Consider the following 17,356-nt stretch of genomic DNA (forward strand, 5'->3'; position numbering starts at 1 on the left):
AGGGTTGCGTAGTACGGGAGACCCCAAAACAGAAACCCGACCTGATGACCATCTGATCTGGCAGATTCTGCAAGCGGACGATCCAGCTAGGCCTAGACTCATAGAACCCAACTTGTCCACCGGGGCATTGCTTCGGTTGCTCTAATGTTTCTCCCCCCCTCACCACCCACCAATCCCCTGGCCATCGACCACGACCAAACCTAGTTCATAATTGATTGAAGTGTCCGATGAATTGGTCCCTTTTTGCCAGGGTCTTTTTCGTCCATCGTAGCCCACCCCGTGGCTTCGGTGGTGAGGCGAATTGCTGACCGAGACCAGCGCAAGTTCTGCCAGGAGAAAAAGGGTTGCGTACTACTGGGCGACTCCACTACAAAAACCAAGTGAGCCAGCTGACCATGTTGTGGGTCCGGTTCTGTCGGCACCATGGAATCTTCCACGCCGGGGAGGCGTTAGGGGCAGTTAGTCTACTCGTCAATGATTATGAATAATCATTTTGTTTCTTTTTTCCTTTTTTCTTTTTCCGTTTTTATGTTATTTTTTTTTTTTTCCTCTCCCTTTCTGATTATCATTACTGTGCGTTTTCCAGTCTCGGTCTTTAGTTTCTCGACCGAGTCATGCATTTTTACCCGTTCCGCATCACCAATTCAGATTGGATCGCCCTGTATTTCCAGTAAAATGAAGGAGAACAATCGGAAGATCCCTCAATGCAGGTGGAATGCTACACCCAGAATCAGCAGGGACTCAATCGTGGAAGACGAATGGAACGATTGAGTCAGGGATGCTCACGTGCTCCCATTGGCCACTTTTTGCGGGGTCAAACTTTCTTGGTTAGGCTCGTTACTATACAGAGTAACGCTAGGCGGAAATGGTAATAGTCTAACCCTGATAAGGGTTGCGCCAGCAAACCTTACTAAGACTCTTATTCTCTGACTAAGGTCGAGACTCGAGTGGAGTTGCCCTTCGGTGAGGAATAATTGGAGGAAAATTACCTGAGTATGGATTAATGCGGTGCGACCTAAGGCATCAGTCTGATTCGACTACTACTAGTACTTCTTTATCAAAGATAGATACGGTTATCTTAAGCCAAAAGATGGCATTTACTTTTTACTACTCCATGGGGTACATAATCAAACATACTGAGTACAGTAGTCAGTCCACTTTTTTCTTTTGGTTCTGCCTTGAAATGAGATGTGATGATGTAATATTCGCCCCATCGTACAATTGACTCTGACAATGCCACTGTGTATGACTTCATGACCCGTCATGAAATCGTATATTAAGTTTATATGACAGCTCCATTGCCACAACTCGTCACTGCTCCCTCAATTGAAGTCATAAATCTCCCTTTTGGATTGCGGGAGGCGCTAGGTTTGAAAAAGGCAACTCCGCCTCAGCGTTAGACAAAGGCCTGGGATGCTCCGGGGAAATGGGTTGGACAAAGGAAGGGTCCCTCGCTATACGGCAATCTTGATATCATACAAGTGAGCAGGCGACACGATACCAGAATTGGAAGTAGCAAAGCGAAGGATAAAAGAGCGAATGGTTGCTTTGCCGAGGATTATCGCTGGCGAACCCGGTTTATTTTCGGTTGAATCGAAGATTCACAACATCCACTGCAGCAAAGAAAAAAGAACATCGGCCCCTGCATAGAATTAATCACAATGGACATGTAGAATGAGGACACAATGTAACCTCGGCATCAATACCCCACCACTGTAAATATTGTACCCTATCACGTCCATTGTCAGCTCTTGATACAAGTTCAGTGTTATTTGGTGAACGGTGTTCAGGCCGAAGTCTAGATTTGCAGTGGGACTGGGGGTACAAGTCGTAGTTGTAATGAACGCAACGCTAGCATTGGCTGGATCAACCTGAGATCATCCAATCCCGATAAAGTTTTTCCTGAATCATCAAATTAGGTATGCAGTTACTAACTCCATTCATGAGCTCGAGGAGATGTACGTGCAACATTCAAAGTCACCCCAGTAAATCGCTGTTTGACAACCAGCAAGGAATCCCATGTCAATCATCTCGGGGTCATGGACCTTCGTACATCCTCCCACATACCGTCAGAGGTTCTCGCACAGTTCTATACAGCTGTGCGGATCACGGTCGCAGTAGTCTTCTTCACCATCACGAGAGAACCTCCTGCGTTTCTGGTCCAAGTTGGGCCACCTTTGTCTGCCCTGACCACCGCACTTTCTCCTTGCTTCATCATTCTTCTCGTTCCATATTATGTTCGTCTCGCAACGCGACGAACACCACGTGTTGCGCCCACATATATCGATGAGAGTGTCTGTACAGATATCGAGGAAGAGGATGAACGAGCGGAAGTGGAAATGAGCGAAATCGATATCAGTAGCGATGAAACCGTCATTCACGATGCCAATTGGGAAGAAGAGGACGGTGGAAAAGTTGATAAATGTGAGAGCCATAGCATAGTATTCCAGGACGAAATAGCCGGCGAGGCCGGTCGGGATGAAGGAGATACTGTTGAAGAGGGTTCGTCTGAGGGAAACGACGGGAGACTACTGGTGGGGAGTGATATGTTGTCAAGCGATGAGACTGTTCATGAAGTTTTCACTATTGAAGAAGACGCCGGGGGCAACGAAAGACTCGAGGAAGCCGATATAGAGTTCAATGATGAGATCGCTCGCGCTGTCCATCTGGATGAGATGGCTGTCGGGGTAGACGCAAAGCTCGAGGATAACGACGGTGTACCTTGTGGGGAAGCACCAGACGTTCCTGATCAGAGCATTGAGGGAGACATTCTACGTGAATCTCCGCCTCCAGAGGTCAATATCCACAAGCCATCTCCTACTCCAGACTTCCCTCCATCTGGAACATCGTCAGGGAAAAGACTTCGCGCATACTGGGACCCTGCACCCGGAAATGATTTATACATCTCCAGGCAAACAAGAATGTTCGAGTCGTTCCATGTTGCGCTTGAATCGAGGACGCGGCCTCCATGGGCATTCGGATGACAGAGGAGCAAAGGGGCTCAGAGTGATAGCTTGTACTTCATCTTGATCCCAGTAAGTTTCGAGAACGCAACGGACCTTCCTCCAGTCTCAACAATGCTGCAGTCGCGCCCATATGGTTGCACATGAGTCAAATACAAGATTCAGGGCCGCGTTGTCTCGGGTAATTGCATGAGACGAGAGAGATACATTCGAGTTTTGAATCTCTGCGCCACTATTACCCAACTAGATTGATCATAATTGGGATACATAGCGGGCGGGTCACCCGATGCGCACGTTGAACCATTCTGTGGGAATACATTTGCAGGATAAGTTGCCGCGTGCAGGCCCATGCATAAAGCTGCACTGGTCTTAGAGCCACGGCATCTGCAAAGATGACGGATGGGTATAACATCCCGATAGTGTATAGATGCAGATACTTCAAAGACATAATTCGATCAACATCGAAGTATCTATTACTACGTCCGATGGTTAACGCCAATTCTACCACCTGTTTACTAGCATGTCGGACAGACGTTGCAGTCCAGCCTGTATGGCTATGAGCTCCCGCAGTACAACCCCTGCAAGATATAGACCATCGGTTGGACTTGACCTAGTGTTTCTCCGAGTCCGTGGTCTGGCCTAATCTGCACCTGATGTGGAACTGCTCTGGTGATGACTTGCATACCATTTCCCTGTCTGTGACTGTTTAGTTGCTTGGCACCATGAATCACCTCCAATGATTCCACATTCACCCCGGGCTTCCCCGGCTATCGTCCGTTCATTATCTCCCGAAAGACATGGGTATGTTACGCTGCACCTGGCTGGGAAAGCTTGAATCGTGCCATGTCGATTGGATGAAAGAGAAAAGGAGAGAAGCAAGAAGCGCCCAACACAGCCCCGATAGTCAAAGGACATCTGAGGACTGTGTAACCACACAGTACGCGACGTATGGAAGTGGCCTCAGTCCAAGCCGTTAATGAGGAGGCGCGATTTAAGATTTACTGGTGAGTAGGACTAAAGCGGCGGAGAGGGGACGCTGTGCATATTTGCTATTGGTAATGTGCTACCGTTGATCTTGAGGTTGGAGTTGGGGGCGGAGTAGAATCAATGATTTTCGCGATGGCTCTCAAAACATCCACCATCTGGGAGAGCATCCTCCTTACCAGCGATGTACCGTAAGTTACTGTGAATATCAAACGCACGGTCCTCAGGGATCAGCCCCTACTGTAGTTCCCGCTCAAGTGACCTTCCGGTGCAAAGTCAATCCGTCGTCGGCGTTGGTCATCTGCCCGTTGGAATGTCTGGACTCTGTGGGCTTTGTGCTCTGAGTAGCCTATAGGGTTCGAGGATGTCCCCGGCACCTTAAGTATCTGGCCGGCCGGGAGAGATTCCTCTGGTCGATCCAAGTATTTCACGTTGGAGTGTATCTGGGGGGCAGATGTAACCGTTGTGATGGCAGATAGCTGACCACTTCGGCATGGTTTCCGATTGTCTCTGATCTTTTGTCTCACTCCCCGTCAAGCTGTCTTACTTGGCGATACTCATTAACTCTATTCTACTTTCTCATGCTTGAATGCTGCATACCTTCGTCGAGTTTAATATTGCGGAGAATTGTCCATGTCAAATCCCATCGATGGGACTTCTTCGGGGTCAACCCTAATTAGGAAGTTATTTAGAATTCCGGCTGGAGAGCATGTATTGAGAACCTTATACCTCTCGTCCGTTTAGTTTAGAGGATGACATCGATATCAATAGATGAAGCTTTGTCCGGTTGCACAAGCCTAATTTTAAATAAATAAACTTATCACACACCGATGACCCCTTGATACTGTTGAGATTTTCTCTCCCATCTGTGTCTCTCTCTCTCCGCCGAGGACTAAGGACGGGATCGACATGGTAGCAGAACGGGACGCTTCCACGTCTTGGTAGATCAACCATTCCTTACCAGTAGAAATAGAGGCTAACAGTCTTTCCACTACTGATAGGGCCACGTAGGCTTGATATTATTATAATTGTTGTTGTTATTGTTGTCATTATTCTTATTCTTCTCTTTTCATCCATGTTAATATGACCATTAATACCCAAAAGAATCAGAAACGGCGTGATGGATGGAGTATGACAATACCGTACGAGGTGGTCGATCATCAATCAAAAGCGAGGAGAAGCGCGTGTCTTGTGATTGGTCCTGAAGTGGAAAGGCGTGAGATTCCATCAAAAATCAAGAAAAAAAAAGCAGGTCAGTCATGGATCCTCCATTCCAAGCATATTCGGTAGAACCGATGATCTCTTCATGTCAATTAGGATTTCACTCTAGAAATACTGAGTCAGTGAATTGCAAGACGAGAGAAGGCGAACAAGAGTCAATGGTGACTGCCGGACCGATAATATCCATCCTTTTATCATCATATCATAATCGTCCAGCCTTTTCCCTTGGTATCTTTTACATTTTCGCTGTCTCGGTATTATTTAACGCTTAGTGCTCTCAGCCTTGTCTGGTTTAGATTTCCCCCTAGTGGTCAGGCAGGGTTTGTCGAAACTGCTAAAAATCGGACAACAGAGTCCACGTAGGGTCTTGACAGGATAATTGAGGATCTCCCGGTCACCCATCACTACTGCTACTAGTACGAGTGAGTCTAAAGTAGATACACTAAAAGGGAACGCATCACTGACCAATGACTAGAATTTGGCGGATGGGCTGACCTCGTCCTACCTCGGAGGCATCCACCAAGCAAGCCATTCATTCCAGGGACTAGTCTGCAACTAATCAAGCCTATGGTTCAATCGCCGTCATCATCAGCACCTCTTATTAGCAAGGACTAAGTCCAGTTTCATTGGCTTCTGCAGTTCTCCTCCACGCTATCTGCCTTGTTTGACTGCGACACGATTCTTGTACTATCATTCCATACAGTACAAGCCACAACCGTCGCTTCAGAAATCCGCCTTTTCCCTCGTGTTTGACTTGCTCCGCGCAACGGTCAAAAGAGGGAGAGAAAAAGAAGTGGGGGAAAGGGAAAGGAAAAAAATCAAAAGAAAATAAAAAGCACCAACCGAAATCACTTGGGTAAAGTGATATCACACCGGTCAGATCCATTCGTTCCGGGGGAGAAGCGGCTCTGTCCGAGTACCAAACCCAGGGATTGCCCCGCGGTGGTTCTGCGACAGTGTTCCAATTTACTGACAAAAGTATGGATTACCTTTTGCTTTTTGGTTTTTGACTTTCATCGGACCCTCTTTTTGGAATTCCAAATCCCATTGTTACTGTGTTTTTACTGGTCCTACTCATTTATCCACGAATAGCTGGACGCATAGATTGATTTATTGCTACCGAAGGTTGATCCACGCAATCGCGCCTCATTCTTCGTCAAAGGGTTGTTATCATCACCGAAAGTCTCTTGATTCCCTATCGATATCAGACCCCTTTCGTCCATTGCACCGTCGATCAATCTACTTCAACGTCGGTGGTCTACTATTCTCTTTCTTTATAGTCATCCGGACAGGCTGGATTCTGTCTGCGAGGCAGGGGATTGGAAATACAACTACTTCTTTTCTTTGGCAATTTCCTCCGGAACCGACTGCTACTGCATTTTGCCGTGAATAAGTCGGAACCAAGCGATCGTGCAGGGATCAGTTTTCATGACGAGCGGTGCTTATCCAATACGCACTAAATTAGTCGTCCGTCCATACGTCCGCGCTACCCGATCGTCCACATGCTGCTTGTCCAGTATCATCAAGTGGAAGAATAAATCCTCGAGGACGAATACTAGATTAGATTAGGTAACAACTGAGGAAGTGATTGGGGAAGTAAGTCCGTTCATCTCTTCTTTCTCTTTTCCCTTCTGAGCTAGAGGGGCGCGTCATACGTGTTCTATCGCGGTTAGCATTTCTATTCTTATCGGACCTCGGACCTCGATTCGTTGCTTTTGGGTTTTGATTTATCTTCTCTACCGAATCCTTTCTTGCACTTGTTGTTCTCTTCTCTGGTACTCTCCTTTTAGGTTGTGGGTTGGGTTTCAAGCGTCAGAACACGAGGCGAAGCTTAGGGTAGGATTTGTGACGGGGAAGGTAGTAGTTTGTTTGACTGAGAAGGAGATCATCAATGCGCCCGCGTTGAATCGTGACCCAAGCGGTGCACCGCCAATCAGGGAGGGTGTGGCGCCGCCTCCCGCCTTGAGCTGTGATCCTATCGTTCAACAACCCTTCCTTTCCGACCCCCTCCTTCAGACTCTCAACTAACCTTACCCTTTTCTTTTTCCCTCCCTCTTTCATCATCTGCTTGTGGTTTTTATTTTATTTTTCTTTCCATTTCCTAGGGTGGCCCCCTTTCCTTTCCCAGTCCCAACTCCAACTTTGGTCCCCACCCAGCTGCTGGTCCTGGTTTGTTTTCCCTTTCACTCTAACCCAATAAACCCGTCGGTTCTGTTGCCTGGCACACTTGCGACCTACACACAGACACCAGCCCGTTGGTCACACATAACCCCAGTCTGGTGTACCCACTGATCGGTTCCCTCAGCGTGAATCATCTTCAAGTGTTATCTGCTGAACCCCTCCCTAAGCCTATCGCTCTTCAAGCCCGTCGGGTAACAGTGCTTTCTGCAGGAAAGGAACCTTGGGAAAGGGAACCCCCGTCTGGTTCGCCCCTCTCCATTTCCTTTTCTCCTCCTCCAAATAGAAAACACGTCACAGCCGCAAGGTGTGGCGGTGTCCGTCCCTAGTCACCTTCCCTCCCCCCTCCCCCCCCCCCCCCCAAACCCGTCAAGCCACACAATCACTTGTCATCTGCCTTGCCTTGCCTCCATTGTTCCTCTTTTGTCTCTCTGGGTGTCTCACCGCCTAACACCATTGCTAGTCCTGTCAAAGCTCGCGCGGCACTGATTTGCTCTGAACCTTCCCGCTGATCCGCTTCCTGCCACCTTCCAGTCCAACCACCCACTGCATGCGAGATCGTGGTCTGCGTTCATTGTTCCGGGGATCACTTGCATCGTCACAGCTCCTCTGCTGTCTTGTCTCGCTGCAGTAGCCCACCCAGTCGTCATCTCACCTGTTTTGGTGTTGACACCTTTCGCGTTCGTTGACGCGCCTTGCGGCCTTGCGACGGCTCTTCAACCTCTTTCCGTCCTCCTTGGCCCGCCATGTATGGCACCTCTCATTCCTCCGTTTCCGCTCCCATGAATGGGATCGGAGGCGACCTTGTCGATGGTTCGGGAACTATTAATCCCGCTGCTTTGAATACCAACAGCGGTATGTTGTCCCTTTACTTCCTTTTTTCTTCTTGTTCTTGGTTGTTTCTTTGACTCCCTCACCTTGCCTCGTTCGCGTTCTACCTATCTCCCTCCCATTTTTACTTATTTTCCGACTGGCTTTATCCCGCCATGGCGTTGGATTATTTTTTGTTCAGGCAATACCCTTGTTGAATCGCCTATCGCGGTTGATTACAATGGGGGTATGGCCATCGCCGTTCATGGAGGTCATTACGAGTTTTTACTTATCTATGTGTTTGTCCGTCGCGACAACCTCCAAACTGACGGCCTTTTGCTAGTCGCAGTTATTTTACCAACACCTTCGTTTGGTACGAGCGCAAACACCGCTCCTCGCGGGATCAAGCGGAGTCGGACTCCAGATCAGCGCGGATTGTCCCGCGCTGATGGAGATCATGACGACGGTATGTGCGCGTCGCGAGGTCTCATACGGTTTGCTTACACACTGTGTGAGGCACTCTCGAGCCGCTTCGTCTCATTCAAGCACTACTTGTTATTTTATTGATTTGACGCGTGCACGCTTTCCCCTATGCAATCTTCGTTGAGTACATTGACGGCTAACGTGTGGTCCATTCGACCATTTGCCAGCAGGAGCGGACGAACATGGCCGTCGAAAGCGTGGGCGCCCTCCGAAGACGCCGCGTCCCTCTGCTACAGCTATTGGCGATCAGACAACTAATGTTCATATGCAAACCCCACGAATGCAAGCACAACCCCTCCCTCACCAGGCAGGTGTCAACGTATCACCTCCGCAAGCATCGCCTCCGGACAAGACCACCCCAACCAAGTCCACTCTAGTCAAGGCGCTCCCGACTGTCCGAGATCATACGACTGACCAACTGAACGAGGAGGGCGACGAGTACATCCCGAAGGAATTCGATGAGGCTGGTGAGAAGAAGGTTAATGCCATGGGTTATCTTACAGGTAACCGGGAGTACAAATGTCGCACGTTCCGTGTGCCTCACCGCGGAACGAAGCTTTTCATGCTAGCAACTGAATGCGCACGTGTACTTGGGTACCGCGACTCATATCTCTTGTTCAATAAAAATCGATCTTTGCACAAGATTATCGCCACTCAGATCGAAAAGGATGATTTGATTCAGCAGGATATCCTTCCATATTCTTACCGGTCACGTCAGATTGCCATTGTGACCGCAAGGTCAATGTTCCGTCAGTTTGGCAGTCGAGTAATCGTGAATGGACGGCGAGTACGTGATGACTATTGGGAGGGCAAGGCCCGAAAACAGGGCTTCACGGAGGACGATCTGGCGGGTGAGAAACGCCCCGGAGGGGCCAAAGCTCGTGATGCAGCCGCTGCGGAAGCGGCAAGTGCTGCCAGCCTCCTACCAGCCCTGGCCCATGGCGATGTCATCTATAGCAATGCACTTGAAGCTATGCCCAACAGCTTACCTCTGGGTCCACCGTCGTCCGTTTCTCTGGCGCCGCTGCCGATGATCCATATGGCCACCACAACGGACGATCCGCGACTGAGAGAGTACAACAGTATGCCTCGGGCCCGCCAAGAGTTGACTGGTCAGCCGTATCAGGACCGGACACAACCCAGTTCGGCGGCGGAGATTCTGAACCAGGCCTCTCATACTGCCGACTTCAATAAAATTCTGAGTTCCCAGCGCAGCTATCGCCAGAAAGGCTTGGAGGATTTCTATTCCAAGCAACGCGAGATTCCAGCGTCCGCGGCTCAGTCGCAACCTGGACAGCTCGATTCGGCTCCGTCGGCATCTCAGCCCTTGCAGTCTCCTCAAATCGCGTCGGCTTCGATGATGAACACGACCCAACCGCAGCAGGCCATGCTCCCCCATCAAACACCAATGATACCCGGTCAGCCCGGCTTGCAGCAAGCGGTCGCCCACCCGCAAGCCCCTGTTGGGCAGTCTCCCGCCCGGACAGGGCCTGCAGTTCGCCCTGACCTGATGCATCAGCGATCGAACCCTTCTCTATCTGCAGGCACTCCACAGCCTTCAGGCCCATACGGTTATCCGTCACAGCCGCAGCAGATGTGGGGTCAACCCCCGCCCCAACCGCAACCGTCTCCCTTGTCCGCTGCGGGTCCGCAGGCTGTGGGAATGCCACAGTATGCCTCCCAGCTACATGCACAACAACAACACTCGCCTTCACCTCTCGCGCAACATCCGTCGCAGTCTCCACGGAACCAACCCCGTCCGTCTGCGCCACAAATGCCGCAGGCTTTCCCATTACACCATCCACAGGCACCTCAACAACAGCCGATGGCATCCATGGGCTTTCCAGGCGGTACTGCGGCCCCATATGCTGCAATGACAGCTGCAAGAGGCATGTACCCTTCGACACAGGGGCCTGGTGGTCAGCAGTTTATGGCAGGAACACCGCAGCAACCAGGCCTCGCCATGGGAATGAGCGCGGGAGGTGCCATGCCTGGCTGGGCCCCAACACCCGGCGGACCGATACAACCGGGGCATCCGCAGCCAGGTCAATCCGGAGCTCCACTTGGATGGTCCGGTTACTAAAAGCCTACGAAATAAGAAAGTCATGGCCGGCGTTGACCAGAATTTTGGCGTTCATGGGACTAAGAGGCGTTGGGAGGGTGTTGTGACCTTTGTGTATCGAACACGTTCAATGTCCCTTCGTTTCCATTTCTGCTCGTTTTGCCGTTCCACCCTTTCTAACACCTTGTTATACCGCTTTTTGCTATACACTATCCTTACTCAAGGATAACAGCTAATGATAATCTGTGCATTTTCTTTCTATACCCTCTGCTATACCCGATGATGTTGTGATTTCGTTTCTATGTTCTCTTTCCTTGGTTCCATAGGGTTTACACGTTACTAGTATGGAAGTTGTGCATCTCTTGTATGTCAAATGATAGAAGGCCGGTCAGATAGGACGGTGGCGATTTCTTTTTTTTTTTTTTTTTCCTTCTGCCGCATTTCCTGGCAAAGATGTCTTTGCCTCGATCAACAGAATGGCTCAAGTCATTCTCCACTCTTCTTGTACCCATTTCCCTTTATTCTCTTCTCTTCTTTTTCCTTCTCGTCATATTTTGTTTGGTCTAGGCGGGCGTTTTCAGTCTACTGGTCTTCTCAGTGTTTACCTTACCGAGCATTTTATGATTATCTTCACTCTACTCAGCTATTCATGTTTTCATGTTGGATATTGGAGTCTGCGCCCTGCGGATGCTAGTTGCGTATGTTGATGCTTTCAATGTTTGTGTTTATAGTATGCAGATTGCACGCAGGTTCATGCTCTGGGGCTTCTAATTTGAATACATTTCCCCCATTTGTCTATGATCTTCCCTTTTCGATAATTGATTGAACAGGTACTCCGTTGCAAGGACTATATGCGTGCGCGCATGTCTATGATGATTCTTCTTTGGCGGATATTTTGGCTTAATGATTGGTACCTTTGCCATCTTCTCTCTTGCATTTTGGTGGAATTTTGTTTTATTCCAGTAGTTGAGATTGAAGTTACGATATCCTATGTCACATCGAGAATCAAATTCAGTCAATTATAGTCTGCATATACACACTTTTCAGCAACAAGATTTAGCAAAACATCATTTATAGATACACAAACTGCCATTTCCTAGGCAGTATATAGACATCACAATCTTACCTTATACAGAAACAGTAACCAAGGGCGTTGTCACGGGAGCCGCCGTAGAGGGGCACACACACGAGTCAACTGACGTAACAGGCGGTGCGGTACAGTGTGCACTAGCAGTCCACGAAACCGAGGTCGTAGTCGGAGTCTCAGGGACGGTCTCGGCGCGCACGAGAACAGGTATGACAGCACCAGTGTTAAGTTTAAATGTACGATGCTTGACCACACGGAGGATCGAGCTAATTTCGCCCGAATGGCTCGTAACCGAGACGAAGAGGCCGGAGTTGTTGGCTTGGAAGATCGAGTCCAGGGCAGATTTACTGCGGAGGTCCTGCGCGGCGCTGGTTTCGGCTGTTACGCCGTTCCAGAGCTCGTCTGTCTCTGAGAAGCCGTGCTCGATGGACCAGGTGGGGAATAGGTCGTGGATGTAGGTGCGGTTGCGACGTTGATCGCATGTGTGGATGCTGATTCCTTCACGGAGATACTCTTTGATCAGAGGGCGGAAGGGGGTGCTTCCGTGTGGGAGACGGAGGCCAGAGAAGGTGATGTTCGCTGTGCGAAGGGTGCGGGTTAGGGGGCTGACGAAGTAGCTGTCCGGGGGGTGGATGTGTTGTGTGTCTAGCTCTTTTTGCCAGAAATCGTGGGCGATTTGGGCCTGCTCAACGCCGGCCTCTGTGAGCTCGGCATCACGCCAGGTAGCAGTGCCGTTTCCGTCCAGGAGGGACCAGTAGCACTGGTTGATGTTAGCAAAATAGTGATTCGGAATGAATATAGGCGATTTTTGTTACTCACGTTCCAGGCAGGCGTGCCGTAGTAGTCTTCGGCTGCGTTGTGCCAACCTTCGCCGTGGCGGCCCAGAAATAGGACCTTATAATCGACATTAGGAGGCGACACGCGTTTCAGTTCGACTACTTGGTGGTAGAACCGCTCCCATTGGGTACGGTGGTTGTTCTTGTTGCTATGTCCTTTGTCGGTTGGGTACGTGCGATTGATCAGTCCGAAGTTGGTGGTAGTCTAATTCGTGGTTAGCGATGATGGAGGTCAAAGGGAAATTTAGACACTGACAAAGTCAAAGGTGGATGGATCGGTTGTCGCTTCATCCTGCAAGAAATATCCAGTTACTGTGGTATAGTTGACATACGAGGCTTCCGCAAAGGCAGCCAGGCCCAGCGCTACTGAAGTAAAACCGAAGATCTTCATGATAAAAGGCACAATACTGACAGAGGTCGTAGACTCAAAAGCACAAGATCGGCGGCCTTCATTATATAGGATTGGTTTCGTCAGGTGCCGGCGTGGCTGGCATCATGATGATATTGTGTAATCGCGATTTGTTGCCTACCAGGCCGGCACGTGGGAGCTAACGGTCTCCAGACGCATCCACTTAATATCGATCGACCTGCCAATTGGTAAATAATTGGCAGAAGTCACGGCACAGATGCCACCGTTCTCGGAGCTCCTACCAAGAAAAACAAACAAGAAAAGAATGTAAAAAAAAAAAAGAAAGAAAGAAAGAATGGGGCAGCACGTGTATACAATCCAGAGGTCCGACGATGCAAGCGATTGCAACCGTCATCCATATTATCAGTATTAATAGTAATTACAGAAAGATAGATGTTAATAAATACGTGACACAAAGAAACTCAAGCCTCCAAATATATATGTCGAGTCAAAAGAAAAGTCCAGCCGCTTCCAAATACATATGCAAAATCCAACGATATCCAAAATATTTCCAACCCAATACTAATCACAACCGAACATGAAAACAAACCATGGCAGACGCCGAAGAAACACACCAACACGAATGCTCTGGGAATCAAACAGACAAGACCTGGGATATTAGGGAGTCCCATAGTGTAACAGCAGACAATGCAATAGGAAAGACAAGAGATATAATGGCACAAATCACCACCAAGAGACCGTGTGTAAGCCCGATACATGAAATCAAACGCCGAATAATTTTACTTCCCCTTTTGATATCTAATTTGCATTCCAATCGCTCGGCGTTTGGTTGTTGAAGGTATACGCCTTTGGTTTCTGCGGCAGCTGCTGCGCAACAAACCGATGGGCTTCCTGCTGCTCGGGAAATTCGTGGATATAGAACTCCGTCGGCTTCGCGTCACCATGGAATGACCCCGTTGACGTATGCATATCGGCATCCGTGGTATACATCAAGGGCGGTGACCCAGCAGCTGAGAGGCTCTCAGCAGGTTGTCGGCTCTGCTCCAGAGCTTGTCCATACGACAGAGATGAAACATCCGCCTGGGTTATTGGGACACGGCTCTGGAAGGCTGCCTCTGGTGAGGGCATCGAATTGGCACCCGTCCAACTCCTGCCCGTCAAAGGGGCTCCTTCGCAAGTGACATAATCAGGAAATGAAGTATAATGGGCAGGAGCGGACATTGGGGGAGCCACATTGTGGTACTGGTAGGTGGAAAGCATATCCATAGCCAGAGGCGTAGCGGGAGGAGAGGCAATGTTGATTTGCATGGGCTGTGTTGTAGGGAACAATTGGCTGGTGGGTTGGGCAGACAGACAGTAACCGCCATCACTGGGGGTATTTGGAAGGAAGTGATGCAGGTCATCTGGTGTAAGGGGTGTTGGTGGAGCCAGCCCGCCCGTGGTGACGGCGGGCGACAGCATCGACGACATCTCTGGCTTGGAAGTACTCAGGGCCCCGGCTTCGGCAAATGAAGACAGGTTCAGAGGCGAACGCTGAGCTGCAGATGCTTTCCGAACACCTGCGTAGCGTGAGTTGAGACATTGCGCCGATTTCGACTGTCTCACACCAGGTGCAGAGCCGTAGCTTGGGAGCCTTGTGGTCGGTGACATGGACGCCGATCCTGCCAACATGGATGACGACCTCGAAGTACCGATAGCAGCAGGCCTTGGTCGCTTTCTCCGGGCCGCAAGGTCAAGTTCCTTGCCAGCTTCTTTCCATGAAGATCGGTCTGTTCTGATTGGAAGTCCCGCTGCATGAATCCCGATACCTTCGAGGGAGTCAGCGAGGTCATCAGATGAGCCTCGCCTTGACAATGAGCTCTCTGGGTGCAGCGTATATTGAGCTGCACTATAAGAGGCTTCCGCATCGCTGGATGAGTGATAGCTAGGGAAGGATTTTGTTCCTTGTACCTGGCCGGACCACTCCTCGTTCTGTGAAGACTGGTACTGGAGGGTATCATTGTGCTGCGCATTTTGATGACGAGAGCCGTCTAATTCCGGGACAGTGAGCGACTCGGCGGCAGAGTAGCCAAGATGTTCTTGGGGACTCTGAGATGCGGTCCACGGCATCGCAGTCTCCTTTGTGTTTTCCCACTCAGAGAACGGAGTTGTGCAACTGCTCTGGGCTGCTCGGCTATCACCGTGGTTGTTCATGCCTGAATAGGTTGTCGTCGGAGACACCGAGCCCTCGTGGATGGTAGCAGGTTGACCCTGTTCATCTGGACTATAATGTTCTCGAGCAGCAACAGCGGCATTCAATGCTCGTTGTAATGAAGCAAAGGTTGCTTCCCGAGCCGACTCGCTCTTTGTTTTATGATGCTTCGATCGTGAGTTAGAAGCAGATGTCTTAGTACGGTCATCAGACATGGACTGGTCGGATGATTGTTTCGGGGTATCCTTGTCTGACTCTTCTTTGATGTCTGGGTTTGATTCGGATCTTTCGGCATTCTCTGTCTTTATCCGTGCAGCCTCCTCGGCCTCTGTCTTCGCCTTCTGCATCCTTTCGAACTCTTCTTGTCGCTTCTGCTGCTTGGCCTTTGCGCGTCTATTTTGGAACCAGTTCTGCATTGATCATTAGCTCAAGGTTAATGGAAAGCGCCGAATGATGAGTGGGGAATCACTAACAGCAACCCGAGGAAGGCTAAGGTTCGTTTGAGCAGCCAATTGACGCTTGACATTGCTGCTAGGCTTCGGATGAGCCTGGAACTGAGCCTCTAGGGTCTCGACTTGTTCCTTAGTCAACCGTGGACGAGACAAGTTCTCTGCATATTCCTCGTAGTCCATAATGGGCTGATGGTAGAAGTCGATCATGTCAAAAGGTGGGTGCGAATAGATGTAGCCGTCCATTGGGTGCATCATGGACGGATGAGCCATTGTCGGGTCATAGGCAATGGGCTGTTCCATGGGGACCGCAGCATGGCCAGCATACGCGTATGGGTGGTGAAGATAATTCATGGTTGCGGTTGGCGTGTGAGGGTATTAGGAGGAAGAGGAGGAAGAGGAGATGAGGGAAAGGGTATATATTGAGACCGGACCTGTTGCTGCACAAGATAGCGGCAACTTTCAATGGGTGACGGCTCTAGATCATTGAACAATTGAATCACAAGAGGAAGTATGAGTGGTTGGATTAAGAATGACTTTGGAAGGGGAGGAGAGATAAGCTCTTTTATAAAAGGATGATTGAAAGGGTTGTGTGTGTGTGTGTGTGTGGAGTGAGAGAATGACAGGTTGTTGCTGGTTATAGTTTGTGGTTTGTAGTGATATACAACACAGCAGCAGACCGGATGGATTAAGACAGAAAGAGGGAGAGAATTAATGAATGTATTGAGTCGGACAGCGGTACTAATAAGCAGATATCAGAATAGGGAAAGGAAAGGAACGACTAAGCAGATCGAGAATGAAAGCAAGAAATAGTAAAAAAAGAAAATATAGAAAAGAGGGGACAAAAGAGGAAAAGGAGAGAATGAGGAAAGGAAGTAGAGAGTCTGAGAGAGAGAAAGACTGAAAAAGACAAAAAGGGCCCAAAAAAAATTAGAAAATAGAAAATCAAAAATCAAAAAAGAAATTAAGAAAAGAAAAAGGGAAAAAGACAAAAAAAAAAAAAAAATTCCAGACGAGGATTGACACCAGTCACTGGGGACTGAGGAATTTGGGGAGGGGGGGAAGGGAAAGGGAAGTGGTGTGGATTACGGCGAATGGAGAGATTGGCAGCGGCTGCCTGGGAAAAGCAAAAGGTGTGGAGGGCCCAATTGTGATTGGAAGATCACCGAGCGGGACCTGAAAGAGGATTCGAAGTGGTTTGGTATCAATGCCGTATTTACCGTCAGCTTGGGCGACCGGGGAATCAGCGCTTCAGCCGTACTCGCAGCTTCCCGATTTTAGCTTAATTGTTCTGGGCTATTCCTAGGTATGCACGATGAACCCAATCGCTTTGGATTAACAAACCCAGCACTCAGGTAGAATAATAAAACAATCATATATATATATATAAATAAAAAAAGGCATCTACGGATTTGTCTCTGCAGGTGATTCGTCTAGATAAATGCCATCCTTGTTTCCCCTGAAGTCATTATCGCCTACCTTATCTACGAACGCATCCATGGTAGTGATCTCAGGTACCCTCCCACAGTGGTAGAGTTGGTTGGTTACCACTGTACGGGAGTACGGACAGTTCAGGTACGGTACCAAACCGAAAGGCACCGACCACCAAAATATTGGCCGAAAGTGGGTTTGTGGTGGTGCCGCTCGCGCGGTTCTAGGGGGTGGCGGCCTTGGGCTCTCTTCCTGTCTCTCTCTCTCTCTCTTACAGACTAGTTTAGCAGC

At 49.3% G+C, this 17,356-nt stretch overlaps 7 protein-coding genes across 7 annotated transcripts; 5 read left to right on the top strand and 2 right to left on the bottom strand.

The window, feature by feature from the left end:
* Positions 1-2,039: 2,039 nt before the first annotated feature.
* Positions 2,040-3,554, top strand: BDV27DRAFT_150290 (uncharacterized protein; the record flags this gene model as incomplete). Its single annotated transcript, XM_032071205.1, has 2 exons — positions 2,040-2,687; positions 3,495-3,554. 2 exons carry the CDS (start codon positions 2,040-2,042, stop codon positions 3,552-3,554), a joined length of 708 nt encoding a protein of 235 aa, XP_031921698.1.
* A 1,559-nt stretch (positions 3,555-5,113) lies between these two features.
* On the top strand, positions 5,114-5,527 carry BDV27DRAFT_66166 (uncharacterized protein). The gene has a single exon (XM_032077232.1). It carries the CDS (start codon positions 5,207-5,209, stop codon positions 5,438-5,440), a length of 234 nt encoding a protein of 77 aa, XP_031921699.1. The 5' UTR covers positions 5,114-5,206; the 3' UTR covers positions 5,441-5,527.
* Positions 5,528-8,092: 2,565 nt separating this feature from the next.
* Positions 8,093-10,722, top strand: BDV27DRAFT_150291 (putative nuclear localization protein; the record flags this gene model as incomplete). Its single annotated transcript, XM_032071206.1, has 3 exons — positions 8,093-8,201; positions 8,500-8,622; positions 8,807-10,722. 3 exons carry the CDS (start codon positions 8,093-8,095, stop codon positions 10,720-10,722), a joined length of 2,148 nt encoding a protein of 715 aa, XP_031921700.1.
* A 176-nt stretch (positions 10,723-10,898) lies between these two features.
* On the top strand, positions 10,899-11,432 carry BDV27DRAFT_66171 (uncharacterized protein). Its single transcript, XM_032077233.1, has one exon. The coding sequence runs from the start codon at positions 11,075-11,077 to the stop codon at positions 11,393-11,395; it is 321 nt and encodes a 106-aa protein (XP_031921701.1). The 5' UTR covers positions 10,899-11,074; the 3' UTR covers positions 11,396-11,432.
* Positions 11,219-11,738, top strand: BDV27DRAFT_137426 (uncharacterized protein). Its single transcript, XM_032068981.1, has one exon. It carries the CDS (start codon positions 11,553-11,555, stop codon positions 11,724-11,726), a length of 174 nt encoding a protein of 57 aa, XP_031921702.1. The 5' UTR covers positions 11,219-11,552; the 3' UTR covers positions 11,727-11,738.
* BDV27DRAFT_66223 (histidine phosphatase family protein) lies at positions 11,727-13,125 on the bottom strand. Its single transcript, XM_032077234.1, has 3 exons — positions 12,881-13,125; positions 12,608-12,829; positions 11,727-12,548 (listed from the first exon to the last, which is right to left on the bottom strand). Exons 1-3 carry the CDS (start codon positions 13,013-13,015, stop codon positions 11,829-11,831), a joined length of 1,077 nt encoding a protein of 358 aa, XP_031921703.1. The 5' UTR covers positions 13,016-13,125; the 3' UTR covers positions 11,727-11,828.
* A 558-nt stretch (positions 13,126-13,683) lies between these two features.
* Positions 13,684-16,181, bottom strand: BDV27DRAFT_66300 (uncharacterized protein). The gene is made up of 2 exons (XM_032077235.1): positions 15,659-16,181; positions 13,684-15,595 (listed from the first exon to the last, which is right to left on the bottom strand). Exons 1-2 carry the CDS (start codon positions 15,986-15,988, stop codon positions 13,793-13,795), a joined length of 2,133 nt encoding a protein of 710 aa, XP_031921704.1. The 5' UTR covers positions 15,989-16,181; the 3' UTR covers positions 13,684-13,792.
* Between the last annotated feature and the right edge of the window lie 1,175 nt (positions 16,182-17,356).

The sequence above is a fragment of the Aspergillus caelatus genome (assembly GCF_009193585.1).
Source record: "Aspergillus caelatus strain CBS 763.97 unplaced genomic scaffold BDV27scaffold_319, whole genome shotgun sequence".
NCBI lineage: Eukaryota > Fungi > Ascomycota > Eurotiomycetes > Eurotiales > Aspergillaceae > Aspergillus > Aspergillus caelatus.